We start from the raw sequence: 15,783 nt of genomic DNA on the forward strand, positions 1-15,783 counted from the left end.
GCTCTCCTGTGGCAATTGGGTGAGATACGCCTCACTGCGCCAGTATTACACTACAAAGCTTGTTTCAATCTTAGGTCCTGAGTAGTATCTCCGCAACGTGAATGATGTATTTGTGTATCATGAAAGACATCGACAGAAAAGAGCCTGAGCAATCTTTGAAACGTGCTCGATGTCGGCTTGTCAAATTTACGTCTCCGTGGTAAATGATAGTCTTGAGCATTCCAGGAATATCCAGTGGCATGTTCGAAGCATTGTTTAGAGACATAGGGATGGGTCTCTAGCCTGCAAGGCACAACTGGGTAGCGGCGAATGAAAGCACACGCCTTCGCTGCTCACAGGGGGGACGTTTAGACATTTTTCAAGCACTTTCGTTGGTCCAAGCCTTGTTGAACGATCATATTTTTGAATGCGCCATATTACCTGGCAGCCTTTAGTGGTTGAGGGTGTGTCGTTGATGCCTGCGGTACCTCAAGCGCTCCGCTTAACGCTACCACCAACCACAGCCACAGCACAGCCACAAATCTTTGTTAGGGACTAATTAGGGTTCACAAGTTCAATTCGTGATATTGTTTTTGCCAACTTGGCAAAAACAAAAACGATACATCAACATGTCAGAACACCGAGAAGGAAGCAAAAAACGCAAGCACTATCGAGCAAGCTTGAGCAAAGAAGATAATGGACTGACGCTTCCAAAGAAGAAGTTCTTTCGCCAGCGAGCTCATGCGAACCCATTCTCTGATCATGCTCTGACATAGTGAGCTTGAGACAATACAAGTGTGCACAACCCTGAATTCTAATCAGACTTACATAGTCCTTCGGCTCCAGACCACATGGACTGGTCGTTATACTATCCCGCATATCTATCAGGCTCTACACAACCTTCAATTGTGAATGGCCCCAACAGTGATCGTGCCCAAGGCACACCGCGCACAGCCGAATCAACGAAAGTGACTATTGCGGACATCGGGTGTGGCTTTGGAGGCCTCCTCTTCGCGCTATCTCCTCAGATTCCAGATTCACTCGTTCTTGGTACGGTTCCCCACTAGACACATCACACAGTCTCTTGCAAAATGCTTACTTCACTAGGCCTCGAGATCCGTACCTCAGTGACGGAATATGTCCAGGAGAAGATCAAGGCACTACGTCTGCAGCAGGCAGATTCCAAGGCATATCAGAATGTCGCGTGCCTAAGAGCAAACACAATGAAGTTTCTGCCTAACTTCTTCCATAAGGGTCAGTTGGAAAAGATCTTTCTGTGCTTCCCGGATCCACATTTCAAGGCTAGAAAGCACAAAGCACGCATTGTTTCATCGACACTGAATTCGGAGTATGCATATGTCATGAAGCCAGGTGCTTGGGTCTACACAATTACTGATGTCAAGGACCTGCATGAGTGGATGGTAGAGCACTTTGAGAAACATGCTAGCTTCGAAAGGGTCCGTGAGGAGGACCTGAAAGCTGACAAGTGTGTCGAGCTTATGATAAGGGAGACTGAGGAGGGCAAGAAAGTGGAGAGGAATGATGGCGAAAAGTTGGTGGCATGCTTTCGAAGGCTCGAAGATCCCCCTTGGCCCTGAGGCATATTGTACATTGCAGGCTCATTGGGCTCACCCTGTGCAACCATGTACAGCCAAATATGCCAAGACAAATGCAAAATACGGGTATATGCCAAACGCCGATACTTCTATGACACAAAGCAACCAAGCACAGGTTTCGACCGAGACATGTTCATTCGTCGATTCCAGCCCATTCTTCCTCATCGCTCTCCACTGCCAACTCAGCCCCGGAAGATGATGGCTTCTCCTGACCAGTGCCATTCCAGTCTTGTAGTCTCTCGTCCTCCAAAGCCTCTTTCACACGTTCACGCACTGGTTTCGTCGGGCTCTTTGTGCCGAGTTCCTTCAGCGGCTCCAGCATTGTATTTAGTGGCATGTGCCCTTGCCTTTCCTCATCAACCCTGTCCAATTCGTCAATAAATATATCCGCAACGTGTAGTCGTAGTCCATTCGGTATTTTGCTGTCGTAGATATTCAACGGCGTTGTTTGGAGGACCTCCGCGTGTGCGGTGATGTCGGAAGTGTTCTTCCAATTGTCATGCGAGAGAAATTTGAAGGAGGTATGGAGGTAGCGGCGTATGAGGAGTAGGAACTTGTCCATGCTAAGGAGGTGCGGTTTAGCGAAGTCCTATCCTGCAAACCGCTCTGTGGGAACAAGAGAAAGACATACCGTAACCGATCTATCTCACTCCACTGTGCCGCCATTGTTTTCCAGAATGCACTTAGGAAAGGCAGTACCGTCTCGTGTGGTAGTATGTCAACAAGGCTTGCAAGATCGTTGGCTAGACGTTGCTGCACCGGTCGCTTATCGCTCATCCACATGCCTTCAATCATCAGCGCCAGGGCAAGTGCGCATCGGAATGGCACACTAACAGTAAAAGAGTCCTTTCCAAAGCTTCAAGAGCTCAATATCGTTCAGCCCTTTCCGGGATCCGAGATATACTCTTAGACTCTGTAGTGCCTCATCGCGGGCATGTCGGTCTGCAGATAAGAATAATGGTCAGCAAGTGACTCGTGCGAGGTATCATAGAATCGACGAACCGCTCGATGCGAGTTGCTTTACGAATGGACTGCTTTGCGCTTTTAGATCCATATGTGAAAGTTGTTCTCGAAGTTTTCTGAAAGTGAAGTAGTTTCTGCTCTGTGCAAATACCATAAAAGAAAAACGTTATCGATAAGACAGTGACAGCAGCAAGGTTTAGCTAAATACACTATATTGTTATATTTCCTACTAGTAATATAGCTTATACATTATAAATATAATATAGAATACTCTAATTAGAATAGAAGACGGGATTTTACTTTTTCTTCTATCCTTATTAGTTAAAAGAATAATTATCTATTTATTCTAGTTATATTTTACTTAGTAAGCTAGAATACCTCGGACTATCGTCGGGTATTATAGCTAGCGCTAAGTAGATCTATAAGTTCTAAGAGTAGTTCTATAGTTCTTCTCTATCTAAAAAGGTAGTAAATTTTCTAGGGAAAAGATACTATCTTCATTTAACTTTCTAAGGTTATATAGTAAGTTTTACTTTCTTTCTTTACTATCTTATCTTTCTTTTAGAGTTTATTATTAATATTAAAGTCTAGAATAAGAAAAATAACCTTAGAAGCTAGAAAGAAGTATGTTATCTAGTTCTACCTTTACTTATACTAATAATTCCTTATATATATGTTATCTTAGTAAGTAACACTAACTAGAAGGTTTATATAGATGCGTAAGTATAATGAGCCTTTACCAACACGGCAATCAAGGTCAGGAACACGCGATAGTACGCGAAGCAAACAACCACCGAGAAAATTCCGGATATCAAAGGTAGATCCTATCTAATTGCTACGAATATTGAATCCCTATAGAATACTAACTCTGCCATCTGCTAGATACATAGTATCGTTTCATACCGGAGTAATCCATTTACTGAGGTAGGCACAACAGTAATGACGTCATTGGTTGGCTCAGAACTCTGATTTGACCAGGAATCGGAGTATCTGCTTCGGTGGATCACACCGAAGAATGCATGGGCACAAGAACACCCGCCATTATCATGGCATACGCTGGAACAACTGTCGTCGTGTCTCAGCATATTACAGGACTATCTACAGCGCCAAGTCGACATTCAATCGGCTAGCAGTAGAAAAATCTCGCCTACCGCAGAATTGCATCACAGCGTCGCGATTTACAATGGAGAGTTTGTAGAAATATCTGAACAGGTACACTGTATATCATCTCAGGTAATTGTCGCCCGCTGTCCTAATGTATTTCGCAAGCTGATACCAGGCCGAAGTCACCTGATGTGTCCACTTTAGAATTGAGGAATATTCCCCCTCCACAAGAACTCACAATACTCCATCGTCGACAAGCGGAATTGGCAATCAGGGCAGAGTTTCAACGCCGTCTCAAGCAGATCCGAGGCCCACCAATTACGATCAGTAACACGGTAGATGCGACAACACCGTCCCTAAAGTTTGAATTCATAGAAGAATACAAGATTCGGCCCGGTGTCCATCGCGCAGATGAAGCGACTATAACAGGTTGCCAAAGCTGTTCGCCCAAGATGGGTAGAGGTATCGGGTGCGAATACACTAAGAAGTGTGAATGCCTGGAATACGCCCTCGTCAACGAGAAGAACTTGGACGATAAGCAGCGGGAGTTATATGCAAAGATCCAGGAAACGCGTGAGGGTAGCACAATGGGCATGCCGAAGAAGTTTCCTTACTATGTTACTGGATCGTACAGGAACGGGTGCCTCGTTAGCTTCTATTTAGACAGTCGACACCCGATTTATGAATGTAATCAGAACTGTGCCTGCGGCCCGGGTTGCAAAAATCGTAAAGTTCAACATGGTCGCAAGGTGCGCCTAGAGATCTTCAAGACGGAGACTCGGGGCTGGGGGTTACGGGCTCTAGAAAAGCTGGTTCGCGGTACTTTCATCGATACATACCGTGGAGAGGTCATCACGGATAAAGTAGCCTCGGCGCGCGAAGCGAAAGGAGACCGATCGAAAGCGAGCTATCTATATGAACTAGACAAGTTCAAAGAAAGCCAAGGCATCCCTCAAGAAGATATATATGTTGTAGATGGGCAATTCTTCAGTGGGCCGACCCGTTTCATGAATCACTCTTGCGAGCCGAATTGCAAGCAGTACACGGTCTCTTACAATAAGCATGATTATCGCATATACGACATCGCTCTCTTTGCGTATAGAGATATTGAGCCTCTCGAAGAGCTCACATTCGACTACCAAGACAAAGACGAGGAGGAAGAAGAAGACGATGAAATGGACATCGAATTCTCACAGGCAGAGTCTGAAGAGAAAGTTCCCTGCAACTGTGGTGCAAAGAAGTGCAGGAAGTGGTTGTGGATCTAAGCAATATGAGTGACCTACTCTTATCAGCAGGGACTGCGAATGTGTCAATAGGTTCGAGGAAGAACGCTAAGAGGAAGTATGCTCGGAGGAAGAATCCAAGCCCAGATCTTGGCTTTCAAACGTGGACAAGATATAGCACGATTGGGATCGGTCCGATAACTTCCTGTCATCTCAGGTCAGTCGGCAAAGTGCGTGTCGTCCAGCATGTTTAGCCTTCTTCGCAAACCCGAATGTTAGCTGACGCCTGATCGTCTTACGGATGCATCCAAACTATGAATCCACGTACCACGTGCACACTGCATCTTGATTTGCGCAGCAGTCAGCATGCTTCTGATTCAGGGTGAAGGGGGCTACCGGGAAGCAGTTATAGGTAATCAATATTGCTATAGATTCTATGTTACTGTGGAACATACCTGCAGTCGTCTTTCAAAGAGCAACGATACAGTCACGGACTTGTAAATACTTCACTCATAGATTATCTATAAATTTATGTGTCGTATAAGTATCCCCATCATGGCCTACAAGAACCTCGATGAGGATCAGGCAAACAACCTGATGTGATGTCGTATATCGCGAGAGGCCAGGGGAGTAGGGTCCTAGATCCCCATGCTCTACCTAAAAAATTATGCTAATAGCTTCGACCGCAATACGTCTGAAGATTGTCGATCTTCTAATACAGCGTTTTTGTGACGAACTATCAAGAGATACAGGCCAAGAAAATTTCGCATGAGAATGTTATTCGGTCGAAATAGTAACCTCCCTAGGAGGGGCAAAGACATACTCAATTGGAAAAAGCAAATATGCACACCTTTATAAGAGACTTGCGATAGTATACATAGGCGCATACTGTTTGAATAGTACAGAATCATAAACCCACAGAAAGGGAAATAAGATTCGAAGAAGCGATCACAATGCAGCTGCGGAAGAGCTTCATTGCTTGATACTCGCTTTAGTCTCAGAGTATTATCAACCAACACAAAGAAAGTCTTCCAAGACTGTTACGTGAATGTGTCTGTTATTGATACCCCATCTTATTTGCCATATGCTCCAAGCCACTTTCAAAATGCGTTCTAAAGCACCGTAACACCAAGACGCCCGGATCTACCAGGAGTCATGTTGCTGACACCTCCGCGTGTGCTTTCCGTGCCCTGAATTCATATATATGCAGAGTTCCCTCCACTGGTGTAAATGGTGTAGAGTCTGGACAATGATGCCTGCCTCAGAAGGACAGTTCTATACACCTCGCGATTACAAACAATAACTTATCTACCCATAGTGTTGCACCCGAGAAGCTTGATATATGCCCTTCCGTCTATCCAGAGTCCTCAACTCAACATAGGGCCGCCGGATCAAAACAATATCGCTATCTCGGTTGACCTCAAAATGAAAGTCGAAGTCAAGTCCAGAGACATGAAACCTTAAAATGCGATCAAGGACAAAGAGGGCGTTGACACGCTGAACTTTTCCGGAGCTTGCGGGAAGTCTAGTCCAGCTGAGATCACCCTGGTCAGAAAACTGGATCTCTGAATTATGCCTGCCTTCTGCCTTACGTACTGGCTGAGCTTTCTCGTGAGCCCCTGTCCATCACTTTCCAAATTACCGACTACTGACTCAAAACCAAGACCACAATGCCATTGATCTCGCAGGGCTCAATACTCTGGGTGAGGACCTGGATCTAGCAGACTCCCGGAAGTTAGGAAACTTAGATCATCGAGTGTACGCTGATGCATCAGGACACTGGCTCGTGTGTCTATCCGTTTGATAGCTTATACACTAGGCTAAGTTCCTTCCAATTTATTCTTTACACGTAAGAAGCCAGGCCATCATATGGCTGGCTGTATAGCACTTGACGCTGTGGTCTCAGAAGTGACTACACTTGCCCAAGACTACGAGTGTCCCCTCCTATGCGTTTCTCCCTTGGTGTGACTGAAGCACTATATTACCACAGAGCTTTTTGCGTGCTTTCGATATTATATACTTGCAAGGAGATTGCGACCAGAATGTTGATCTTATATACCAGCTATACCTATGCAATCGTATTCACGGGCTTGATCGCTGGGGATTTATGAAAGTGTTGAGCAAGTTGCCGTAATAGCTACGAGGCAAAGGCTTTTCATGTCACATCGTGGTGTAATGTTCGTAATCGCAATGATTCAGCATCTAATCTCCCTGATGACCCACTGATCAATCATTCGCTCACACCAGATGAAAAGCTGAGGACAGCTGCAGTAGAAGTTAGGGATCAGATTGTGATTTCAGATGATGGAATCTGAGTAGCAGATCGTTCTGGGATAGATGATGTACAGGAGGAGGTTACAGTCATTGTTGTTGTGACGGTAGGGTTAGATTTTAGGCGCTAGACTATCTCAAGACGCTGAGATATACTTCTGACCATGGGTCGTGTTTGGGACCTCGGATCTGCGAGCTATCAAAGAAAACCTGATGGCGCTGCTAGTGTAAGTCGAATGGATTGGACGTGGGATTCATATTATCTGCAGCACTACGCCTGGGTGTCATGCGGCAAGGCTCTTGGTGGGACAATGTCCGAGAAAACGGGGCAGATCAGAACCCTATTTCATGAAGGAAGGTGTGGCAGACCCGCTGAGTGGTCACAAGGCATGGTTTGAGAGTGTGTGAGCAATTGCCTGGTATGCATTCGGTAAAGTTGAGAAGACTGGGTTTAGGCCAGAGGAGAAATTTTTGCTTTAAGGAGAAGGAATCTAGGAGCTTAGAAGCTATAGATACTATTACTAACGTAATTAATCTACTGGGCATGTGTATCAGAGTCTTGTCTGCATAATGCACTGCTTAGAAAGAAGGATGACATTTGCTTACACCGTCAAGAGGTTTGGACACCTGCTCCAGGATACTGAATGCTATGGTTCTTCCGATACTCGACAGCAAGATACGTGGCAATCTGCGGACTGCAGATCGAAGCAATGTCTAACAAAGAATCACGAACCTCTAACAGCACCATTTGGGGTGTAGGAGGACTATGTGAAAGGTCTCATCATGCGATTGTCCCCAGGGATGTTTCCATTGTTCGATCTTCAGATACTGATAACCAATACATGCATTGACTATTCTGAAGAAATTGCCAAACTATATACATAGTGTCATACGCTCATAGGTGAGTATACTTTCGACATTCTGTAGTGATTATACTCACCATCAAACGACACAGTCCCCTTGTGACAATGGAGATGCTGGCACCACTCCTCTTTAGACTTGGAGAGCCATGAGAGTGGCAGTGTCGTTTGAGATCGCATAGTTGTATGAGACGAAGCGGTGAGTACTGGTTTGCACTGGCATAGTCATGAATCTGGCTTTGGAAGTGGGCGGATCCAGTTCACAATGAACTTGCTGCATCCTTTGCCTTGGTAGCGCGCCCCTTGTCAGGAGAGACTGGAGGTTGTCGTATCCCCACCGTTATGTCGAGAAACAGGCTGTAGCGACGGTCATCCTTTGGTTCCAAGTAGGCTGGTCTTCTGACTGCAGTAGACGCAAGATATCTGCGCGCATACAACCGCTTCAAAATGCCCGTCCAATCTCCGAAGGATGTCCCCCATACCGCGAGTCATCGTGATCCGAAACAGCCTTGACCGAAACTATACTTATATCTTTCTCTCCATAGATGCCTAGCGCTTCGTCCCCTATCATGGTCAGATCTCTCGACTCCTTCTTCTGCTTCGACAAGATGACGATGAATGCGACAACAATGGCCACGACAGCTACAGCCAGTCCGACTCCGAGTCCGATGTATAGCTCTGTGGAGAAATGTATTCCGCCGGATGGGTCAGCTGTGACTGGTTGTGGTGGTGCGACTCTTGGAAGATTCTCCACCTGGGCGTTGTTGCGTGCTATTACGGTTGACTTGTAGACAGTGGTCTCGAATAGTCCTCGCATGTTGTTGTGTGCGAACCACTGTGCGCAGGGAGGCATTTTCTTTCAACTGCTCTTCCCTAAACGATTGTGTTATGTTTTTGTTGATGCCTTCTCAGTTGTTAGCGAGAAGCCAGTACGTCCGTCAATCACAAGAGATGGATCCCTGTGGAGTGAGACATACTGTGAAAAGAGTGACGATACTGAGACCAGCTGTTTTTCAAAGCCTTGTAACATGAGGGAATAAGAAGCAGACAATCGAAATGCACAAGCGATTCCTATACAATTTGATCTCTACGAAAAGACCCTTACACGTGCCATTCGCGCAGCGTTGTGGGGATCCTAGCCCAGCCATCGATAACAGGATCAATTTCCCGAAAAATTGTCGCAGTCATTGGCCCGAATGCTATGATCGACATATTAGAAAACAACATAATGGATTAGTATCCATTGATCTAAAGATGCCCCTGCACTAACTGCCGTACCGGCATGTACGACGGTTGCACTAGAGTCTCGGCGCACGACATGATCTACGTGGGTCGATTGAAAGGAATAGAGCCGACTCGTAGTGTTGTAACCTGCAATAGCTTCGGATACAAGAGAGATTATTTGAAATGTGAGGATCAGGTTTAGAATTTACTGAGCTCGCAAGGCTTCCTATATTCCCTGAAAGGGCGAGCGAATGATTTCAATAAGCGCGCATAAGAACGGAGATTATAGGACAATAGTGTGCATTTCGGACTATTATATGGGAGCTGAGTAACGGTATAGACAGCTATTTGACAGAACAGAATAGTTTGAGCGTACATTGTGTAAGCATGCGAAATATCGAAGAATAACATGCAAGTGGAATAGCTCCACGAAGCCCTGAATAATCCAAGTCTCATGGAAGCCCTCGTCCAGTGTTGATTGCATCTGCAAGTTGACTAGTGTTTGGTCTGTTCTCGGCGTATCTTTCATAGCTGTCTAGATATAGATCATCGGTACTGGTCGTTGCTTGAACAGCTTTATGATGCTCGATAGCATCAACCCATCTAGCATATCGAGTTCCAGGCTCTGGGTCTGGCCAACCTCGATATGGACTCAGCACTCGCCTCATTCGTATGACCCATGGGGCAACCTGTACATCGACAAAAGAGATCTCAGGGCCCAGGAAAAAAGGGCCATGCTGATCAGCGGCGTCGACCAAAGTTATGACTGTTTCTTTGAATTCTTTGGCGTATTGAATCTGCTTCTCACCATCTTGCTCCTGAAGGTAGCGGTAGAAAGCTGGTATAATCTTACTATGGACGTGTAAAGTCCAAAGTCTCGAATGCGCTTTCTGCTGGGGTGTGCTCGGAAGAAGAGGCGTCCCTTGGCCTAGGTCCTCGAGATATTCCATAATGATGGCGCTGTCGTTAATCGACCACTCTGGGCCATGGCGGATAGCTGGTACTAGCCCTTTGGGACTAATATCGAGTAATGATTGTGGCTTCTTATACGGATCAACCTCAATATACTGGTATGGCACACGCTTAATTTCCAATGCGATCCATGCTCGTTGTACAAAGGGGCTGTCGCATATCAGCAAGTGACACTCGGAGGCTGTGAAATGGATACCGAAGAGGGAGAAACACGCAGCCCCTTGTAATGATACGTAATAGATGAACAAATCGCGTAAAGAAAAGGGTGAGATACCAAAAGCAAGCGCCATATAGCTTCAGCGCAGTTTCTGAGGAGTGCGACTGGACCGTACTCAAAGCCTCCCCGGTTGCTTTCTGAGCATATGTCTTCTTCTGCTGCATGCCATGATTAGCGTCAGACATATTGCGGATCAGTGTGCGAAGTGTGATTGTAATGTCACAATAGCTTTGGATAGACCTGGCAAGCAAAATAGGAAAACGAACTGAGCCGAGAAGCCGGGCAGCGAAGAACGGGGTGAGCTATTTCGTAAAGCGTTCACATTGGGTTCGCACAAGTTCCCTTGTCAGAGCTCGGTAAAGGCTCGGAATGACGTCAAACCAAGCTCTTGACTACTGAACTCTGGAAATGCTATCCCTGATTCCTATCGGCAATAGGAAACTGGTGTTGCACTCTTGGAAAGGGTTTACACTATCTTCAGGAGAAAAAAAATCACTATGTGACGGCCTCTGGAGAACACAAGACCTGTATTCGATACACGAATACGATAGAGCGCCGTATGGTTCAGGACAATTGCGCAGACACTTACATGAGTGGATCTCCTAGACTTTCCATTCTTTGATACGAGTAACCTGAAGACTGAGTTTTTCTTGATTCGATCACTCTCTTCAATCGAATGTTTGTGAGGTCCAGGTACACTATCAGTATTCCCATTCTCCTTCTTACCGTTGATTCTTTGTATAGAGAACCATTTTGATACTGAAGTGTCTTGTGGACCATATACGGGCGATGGCGTCATCCATATGCCGGTGTGAGATTGAACCAAGCCAGGAAATGCACTTGCCATATCACGTGACACTGTTTGGTGCCCCAGACATTTGTGCTGCTGTTCTAGTTCTTGAGGAATAGTTCCTCGATCATACTCCACGATTTTGATCTTCACGCCACACAAATCTCTTTCTCTGGCTACACGCCTGCGTTTCTTTCTGGCCGGATCCAGGGATTTGGCCGTACCAGGCGGGCGTCCTTTCAATCGACAATTCCAGTAGTGAGACACAAACGGCTTCAGTTTGTATGTTTGAGTTGAACGGTGAGAATATACATTGTCGACATGAGGGAAATACGTTTGAAACCTGAGAATAGAATGAGCCATCCCAGTCAGTTCCCAGTGGTGTACACATACTCGTCCTCAGTGAGGAAAATAGGCTCATCAACATTAAACAATCTCTCGCGCCAAGTCTGCAGATCCGGTGGATTTTCAATAAGCTTCATTGGGCTTTCAAATTTGAGTTGATATGTCTCGATCTCATCTAGCTGAGGAGTCTCAGCCAGAGCTTGCACTTGATGAACATTACTGTTAGATACTGGATGAGAATGGTGGTGCATAGAAGTCTGTATTCGTGGACTTATAGACGACGGTTGCGGTATATGGCTCGCGACAGATGAGAAGGTAGGTATTTGTTCAGCGGGTTGCAGGTGGTCGGTCTGATAGAAGGTTGGACGTGCTGCAAGGCCATGACTTTTAGAAGCACTGGCTGAGTGTTGTGGGAGCTTGAAGGTTTCTGCAAGAATGCATGGATTGTACTGCTGCTGTTGCTGTGCGGGTTGCTGATGGAGCTGCTGGTACACAGCTGAGTGCAGAGTAATCGAAGAACCAAGAAGATTAGATGTATCCGTATCCATCACTCGCTAATAATGATCAAAACAGATGTTGCTGCTTTAACATCCAGGTACCTTGCAGGACGAGGGTCTTACAACTTGCCGATCGGTTTCGATTACCGGGTCAGGCTACGAATTAATGCCTTAGGCATACCTAAAAGCCCCTCTCCCAATTTCACAACCACACAAACCATGAACTCTTGGCATTGCGAAATTCGTTCCACTGCTACCAAGCGAACCTTAACGTCGACCAAAGAATATACCTTCCAATATACAATCATACTGCACTATGGCTGACGCTGTAAAAGAGCCGTCGCTTCGTGCGGTCCAGATCGAAGCCCTTGTACGTCTAGGAAATATACAGAGTTTATGACAAATGAAGGCCCTCGCTGACACGCTCAAAGGTGGTCATGAAGATCATAAAACACTCCTCCCAATCGTTCCCGACGACGGCGACAGGATCGCTACTTGGTATGGATGTGAACGGAACTCTGCAAGTGACAAACTGCTTCCCATTTCCTACGATCGATGCCCCTGCGCAGGATGGTCATCAACAAGATTCCTCTTCGAATGTCGCTGCTGCCGCGCCACGCGCAAAAGCCAATACCGCTTACCAGAACGAGATGATCAAGTATCTCAGGGAGGTCAATGTAGACGCGCAGAATGTGGGATGGTATACGAGTACCAGCATGGGAAATTTCGTGAACCTGAACACGATCGAGAACCAATATTTCTACCAGAAGGAAATGAATGAGAGGACTGTAGCATTGGTGCACGATGTCAGTAGGACATCGCAAGGAAGCCTGAGCCTGCGGGCGTATCGCTTGTCGCCAGCATTCATGACAGCATACAAGGAGGGCAAGTTCAACACGGAGAGGTATGTTACTATAACTTGGTCTGTCAAATATGCGTTTGCTAATCGATGATCAAGTCTCCAAAAGAGCGGCCTCCGCTACCAAGACATCCTCGTCGAACTCCCTCTCACAATTCATAACTCCCATCTCTTGACATCACTACTACACCAACTCCCTTCACAGCCACCCAAGGAGGAGCTCAAATTCCCACCGAATCTTGCTGCACTCAACCATGACCTCAATACCTCCGAACCTCCTTTGTTTCCGAACTTCGAGTCTCTAGATCTTTCAATTGATCCATTCCTCGAGAAGACATGCGACTTACTACTGGAAAGCATAGAGAACCACCATACCGAGCTCAACAACCACCAGTACTACCAAAGGTCCCTTGCCCGTGAGCAAGCCAAGATTACTGCATGGCAACAAAAGCGCAAGGCAGAGAACCTGGCCCGTGCGGCTTCGAAGCAACCACTACTACCGGAGGATGAGTATCAGAGGCTGTTCAAGTTGCCTACCGAGCCCAGCCGGTTAGAAGTGCTTTTGAATTCGAGGCAGATTGAGCAGTATGCCCGCCAGGTCGATGGCTTTACCGCGACGGTAGATGCAAAGATGTTCGCAGTGAAAAACAACTTGCACCCTGGAGAATAGATGTATCAGGCATGGGACAGATGAGTAATGCTGAGAGATTGGCATGGGACATGGCGTTCTGTGTGAGGGTGGGCTTCGTTCGAAGTAACACATCGGGTCTCGGTAGATGCCAGTAATTCAAATTCATGAACAAGCTGCGTCTCTCGACACAATTTGGCACAGACCTTTGCGCAGATTGACGTGCCAAGTGACATAGCGAGACTGCGAGCGGAGTTGAATGTCATAGTGTTTGTGAGACTTGGCATCATATTGAGCCAAAGGTTGTGGTATCGGTTGAGGCACGGTCATACAATTCGGCGCTAGTCTTGGATGATATTGAAGGTTATTGAACAATAAACTCCGAAGGATACGGGGCTATCAAAGATATATCACAAAACATCCTGGCCTTGAACTCTAACCGATGAGCGTAATGGAACCCGCTGAGACCTGCCCTTATACTCGGGGTTCCACCCTGCGACACTGTTGATATCAACATCGGAGTGATTTTACATGGGCTGTCGACGGTGCACTATTGTTATTAATCAATTACTCATACCAGGTTAAAGACCGAATGAAATGGCTAAAGTACGCATGAATAGGTAATTATTGGCCGAATGAATAGTATGAAAAGTGGTGGAGGTGGGGTTATCCTTGTACAAAACAGCATTCGACGGTTCCTGACCGAAGCGGAAACGGCTTCGATCAAACCTCGCGATTGGTCTCTACCGGGGAAAACAGAGGATGATCGGCTGGCGTTCCTGCGACCTGACTGGCAGCTGATCACATGCGCTTCAGTCTAGTTTCAGTCTCGAGGCACTCCCATAGACCATACACGGCGGGAGAGAGATCTGTATCAAGACCCGCCCGCGTATGACGAAAGAGGCCCTTGCCAACGAGCACTTTCGGGAAAGCGGCCTGATTCGGGCTCGGCCTTGTGGCATCCGGCCGCCGTAGGGTTGGTTGGTTGGCATGGATGTGAATGGATCGATCCTTCTCTATATACGCATGCCACTGCCGCCATGGTGGCTGCACTGCCTCAAGTCGCTGTCTCTCCTGTGTCTCACTCTCATTCTTCCCTCTGTTGTTCTTCTGTCCCAAGCAACTGTGCCAACGTCTCGCTTCAGCATCAATTGTGAACCGTATTGCCATCATGCCTATTCGTAATCCATTCAAGAAGACATTGGGCGAAGTTGAGGTCCGGGACGAGAACCAACCCTTCCAGCGCAGAGGGCCAGACGGTGGTTTTCAGAGCACATATGTCACTGGCGCAAAGCCAATCGAGATCAAGGAACCGACAGAATACAAGCTTAGTGGTATGCATCGCCATCCAACCCTGATAGCGTTACTGCATAAGCGCATTTACGTTGCTGCGAATGCTGACCCTTTGCAGAAATCAACGACAGCGGGGTATTCCTACCTGTATGCGCCTTCTGATCTTCTGTCCAGCACCAGATCTACTTACACATACATTATAGCCGTCGCCAACAGAGAAGAAGAGTTTCTGGGGTAGCCGATCAAACACCTCGACCACATCGTCATCAAATCATCGAAGCTTGCTGAATGAAAATGAGCCGTTCAACATCTCGAGGGAGTCTTTCGATTCGTACAGGCGGTCTTTTGTATGTTGAAATGGCAAGGTACACATAATCATGCTAATTGCCAAATAGGACATCTCCGCTCGATCTCCGATAAGTGAAGTTGAACCGCGCTTAAGTAGAGAGTATGGTCGCCAAAGTCTTGATGCGCGCCGCGCCATCGCCCGTCCCTCCCGATCCTCCTTTGATCACCGCATCGACAGACCGGAAGCCATGCCAGAGGAAGGATTTGAAGAGGTCGGGCTGAACGATGAGGTCAAGCCAAAGAAACGTGGCTTGTTCTCGCGCTTCGGCGATTCGTCCGACTCAAATCATGCTAATCATTCGTCGGACAGCAGACCGTCCTCGAGCCACCATGGATTCCACTTGCTCCCGGGAAGAAAGCGAGGCCAAAGCGGACAAGGCTCAGAGCTTCGACCCATGGCGAACAGCACACCGGAGATCAAAGTCGACTCGTAATTTCAGTCTCGCCATATATATTGATACATAATAATGATAATGGGGTCGGCTTGGACGGTGGTATCTCTCCATGGGGAATTCGGCGTTGAAACATATCTTGATGGTTGGATACGACTTCATGTCAATACATTACTACGATTGTTAGCGCTGCCTTGTGAGA

The 15,783-nt window shown here is 46.7% G+C and overlaps 7 protein-coding genes across 7 annotated transcripts; 4 read left to right on the plus strand and 3 right to left on the minus strand.

The window, feature by feature from the left end:
* Positions 1–574: 574 nt before the first annotated feature.
* On the plus strand, positions 575–1,974 carry EJ05DRAFT_448095 (uncharacterized protein). Its single transcript, XM_033742295.1, has 3 exons — positions 575–754; positions 812–1,029; positions 1,087–1,974. The coding sequence occupies exons 1-3, from the start codon at positions 609–611 to the stop codon at positions 1,575–1,577; spliced, it is 855 nt and encodes a 284-aa protein (XP_033604081.1). The 5' UTR covers positions 575–608; the 3' UTR covers positions 1,578–1,974.
* EJ05DRAFT_496534 (Nop52-domain-containing protein) lies at positions 1,729–2,712 on the minus strand (the record flags this gene model as incomplete). The annotated part of the gene is made up of 4 exons (XM_033746406.1): positions 1,729–2,158; positions 2,227–2,380; positions 2,430–2,537; positions 2,598–2,712. 4 exons carry the CDS (start codon positions 2,710–2,712, stop codon positions 1,729–1,731), a joined length of 807 nt encoding a protein of 268 aa, XP_033604082.1.
* Positions 2,713–3,026: 314 nt separating this feature from the next.
* On the plus strand, positions 3,027–5,170 carry EJ05DRAFT_472604 (SET domain-containing protein). The gene is made up of 6 exons (XM_033743218.1): positions 3,027–3,080; positions 3,150–3,182; positions 3,274–3,375; positions 3,441–3,482; positions 3,537–3,791; positions 3,845–5,170. Exons 3-6 carry the CDS (start codon positions 3,274–3,276, stop codon positions 4,925–4,927), a joined length of 1,482 nt encoding a protein of 493 aa, XP_033604083.1. The 5' UTR covers positions 3,027–3,080; positions 3,150–3,182; the 3' UTR covers positions 4,928–5,170.
* A 2,721-nt stretch (positions 5,171–7,891) lies between these two features.
* Positions 7,892–9,062, minus strand: EJ05DRAFT_507280 (uncharacterized protein; the record flags this gene model as incomplete). The annotated part of the gene is made up of 5 exons (XM_033747909.1): positions 8,994–9,062; positions 8,499–8,920; positions 8,281–8,439; positions 8,097–8,232; positions 7,892–8,029 (listed from the first exon to the last, which is right to left on the minus strand). The coding sequence occupies exons 2-5, from the start codon at positions 8,867–8,869 to the stop codon at positions 7,892–7,894; spliced, it is 804 nt and encodes a 267-aa protein (XP_033604084.1). The 5' UTR covers positions 8,870–8,920; positions 8,994–9,062.
* A 630-nt stretch (positions 9,063–9,692) lies between these two features.
* Positions 9,693–11,815, minus strand: EJ05DRAFT_482487 (uncharacterized protein; the record flags this gene model as incomplete). The annotated part of the gene is made up of 4 exons (XM_033745170.1): positions 9,693–10,362; positions 10,487–10,731; positions 11,019–11,562; positions 11,613–11,815. The coding sequence occupies 4 exons, from the start codon at positions 11,813–11,815 to the stop codon at positions 9,693–9,695; spliced, it is 1,662 nt and encodes a 553-aa protein (XP_033604085.1).
* Positions 11,816–12,377: 562 nt separating this feature from the next.
* Positions 12,378–13,590, plus strand: EJ05DRAFT_496538 (eukaryotic translation initiation factor 3 subunit H; the record flags this gene model as incomplete). The annotated part of the gene is made up of 3 exons (XM_033746407.1): positions 12,378–12,431; positions 12,493–12,965; positions 13,020–13,590. The coding sequence occupies 3 exons, from the start codon at positions 12,378–12,380 to the stop codon at positions 13,588–13,590; spliced, it is 1,098 nt and encodes a 365-aa protein (XP_033604086.1).
* A 1,129-nt stretch (positions 13,591–14,719) lies between these two features.
* Positions 14,720–15,623, plus strand: EJ05DRAFT_496539 (uncharacterized protein; the record flags this gene model as incomplete). The annotated part of the gene is made up of 4 exons (XM_033746408.1): positions 14,720–14,882; positions 14,960–14,988; positions 15,045–15,188; positions 15,237–15,623. The coding sequence occupies 4 exons, from the start codon at positions 14,720–14,722 to the stop codon at positions 15,621–15,623; spliced, it is 723 nt and encodes a 240-aa protein (XP_033604087.1).
* Positions 15,624–15,783: the final 160 nt, after the last annotated feature.

This window comes from Pseudovirgaria hyperparasitica, assembly GCF_010093815.1.
Source record: "Pseudovirgaria hyperparasitica strain CBS 121739 unplaced genomic scaffold EJ05scaffold_2, whole genome shotgun sequence".
NCBI classification, from domain to species: domain Eukaryota; kingdom Fungi; phylum Ascomycota; class Dothideomycetes; order Acrospermales; family Acrospermaceae; genus Pseudovirgaria; species Pseudovirgaria hyperparasitica.

Bases quoted from the DNA above. Each gene is read 5' to 3' on its own strand.
- EJ05DRAFT_448095 (XM_033742295.1), top strand. From the start codon at position 609: ATGTCAGAACACCGAGAAGGAAGCAAAAAACGCAAGCACTATCGAGCA. The intron at 755-811 runs GTGAGCTTGAGA...AGACTTACATAG, and splicing joins TCTGATCATGCTCTGACATA to TCCTTCGGCTCCAGACCACA. The intron at 1,030-1,086 runs GTACGGTTCCCC...TTACTTCACTAG, and splicing joins TCCAGATTCACTCGTTCTTG to GCCTCGAGATCCGTACCTCA.
- EJ05DRAFT_472604 (XM_033743218.1), top strand. From the start codon at position 3,274: ATGCGTAAGTATAATGAGCCTTTACCAACACGGCAATCAAGGTCAGGA. The intron at 3,483-3,536 runs GTAGGCACAACA...TGATTTGACCAG, and splicing joins GGAGTAATCCATTTACTGAG to GAATCGGAGTATCTGCTTCG. The intron at 3,792-3,844 runs GTAATTGTCGCC...ACCAGGCCGAAG, and splicing joins TACACTGTATATCATCTCAG to TCACCTGATGTGTCCACTTT.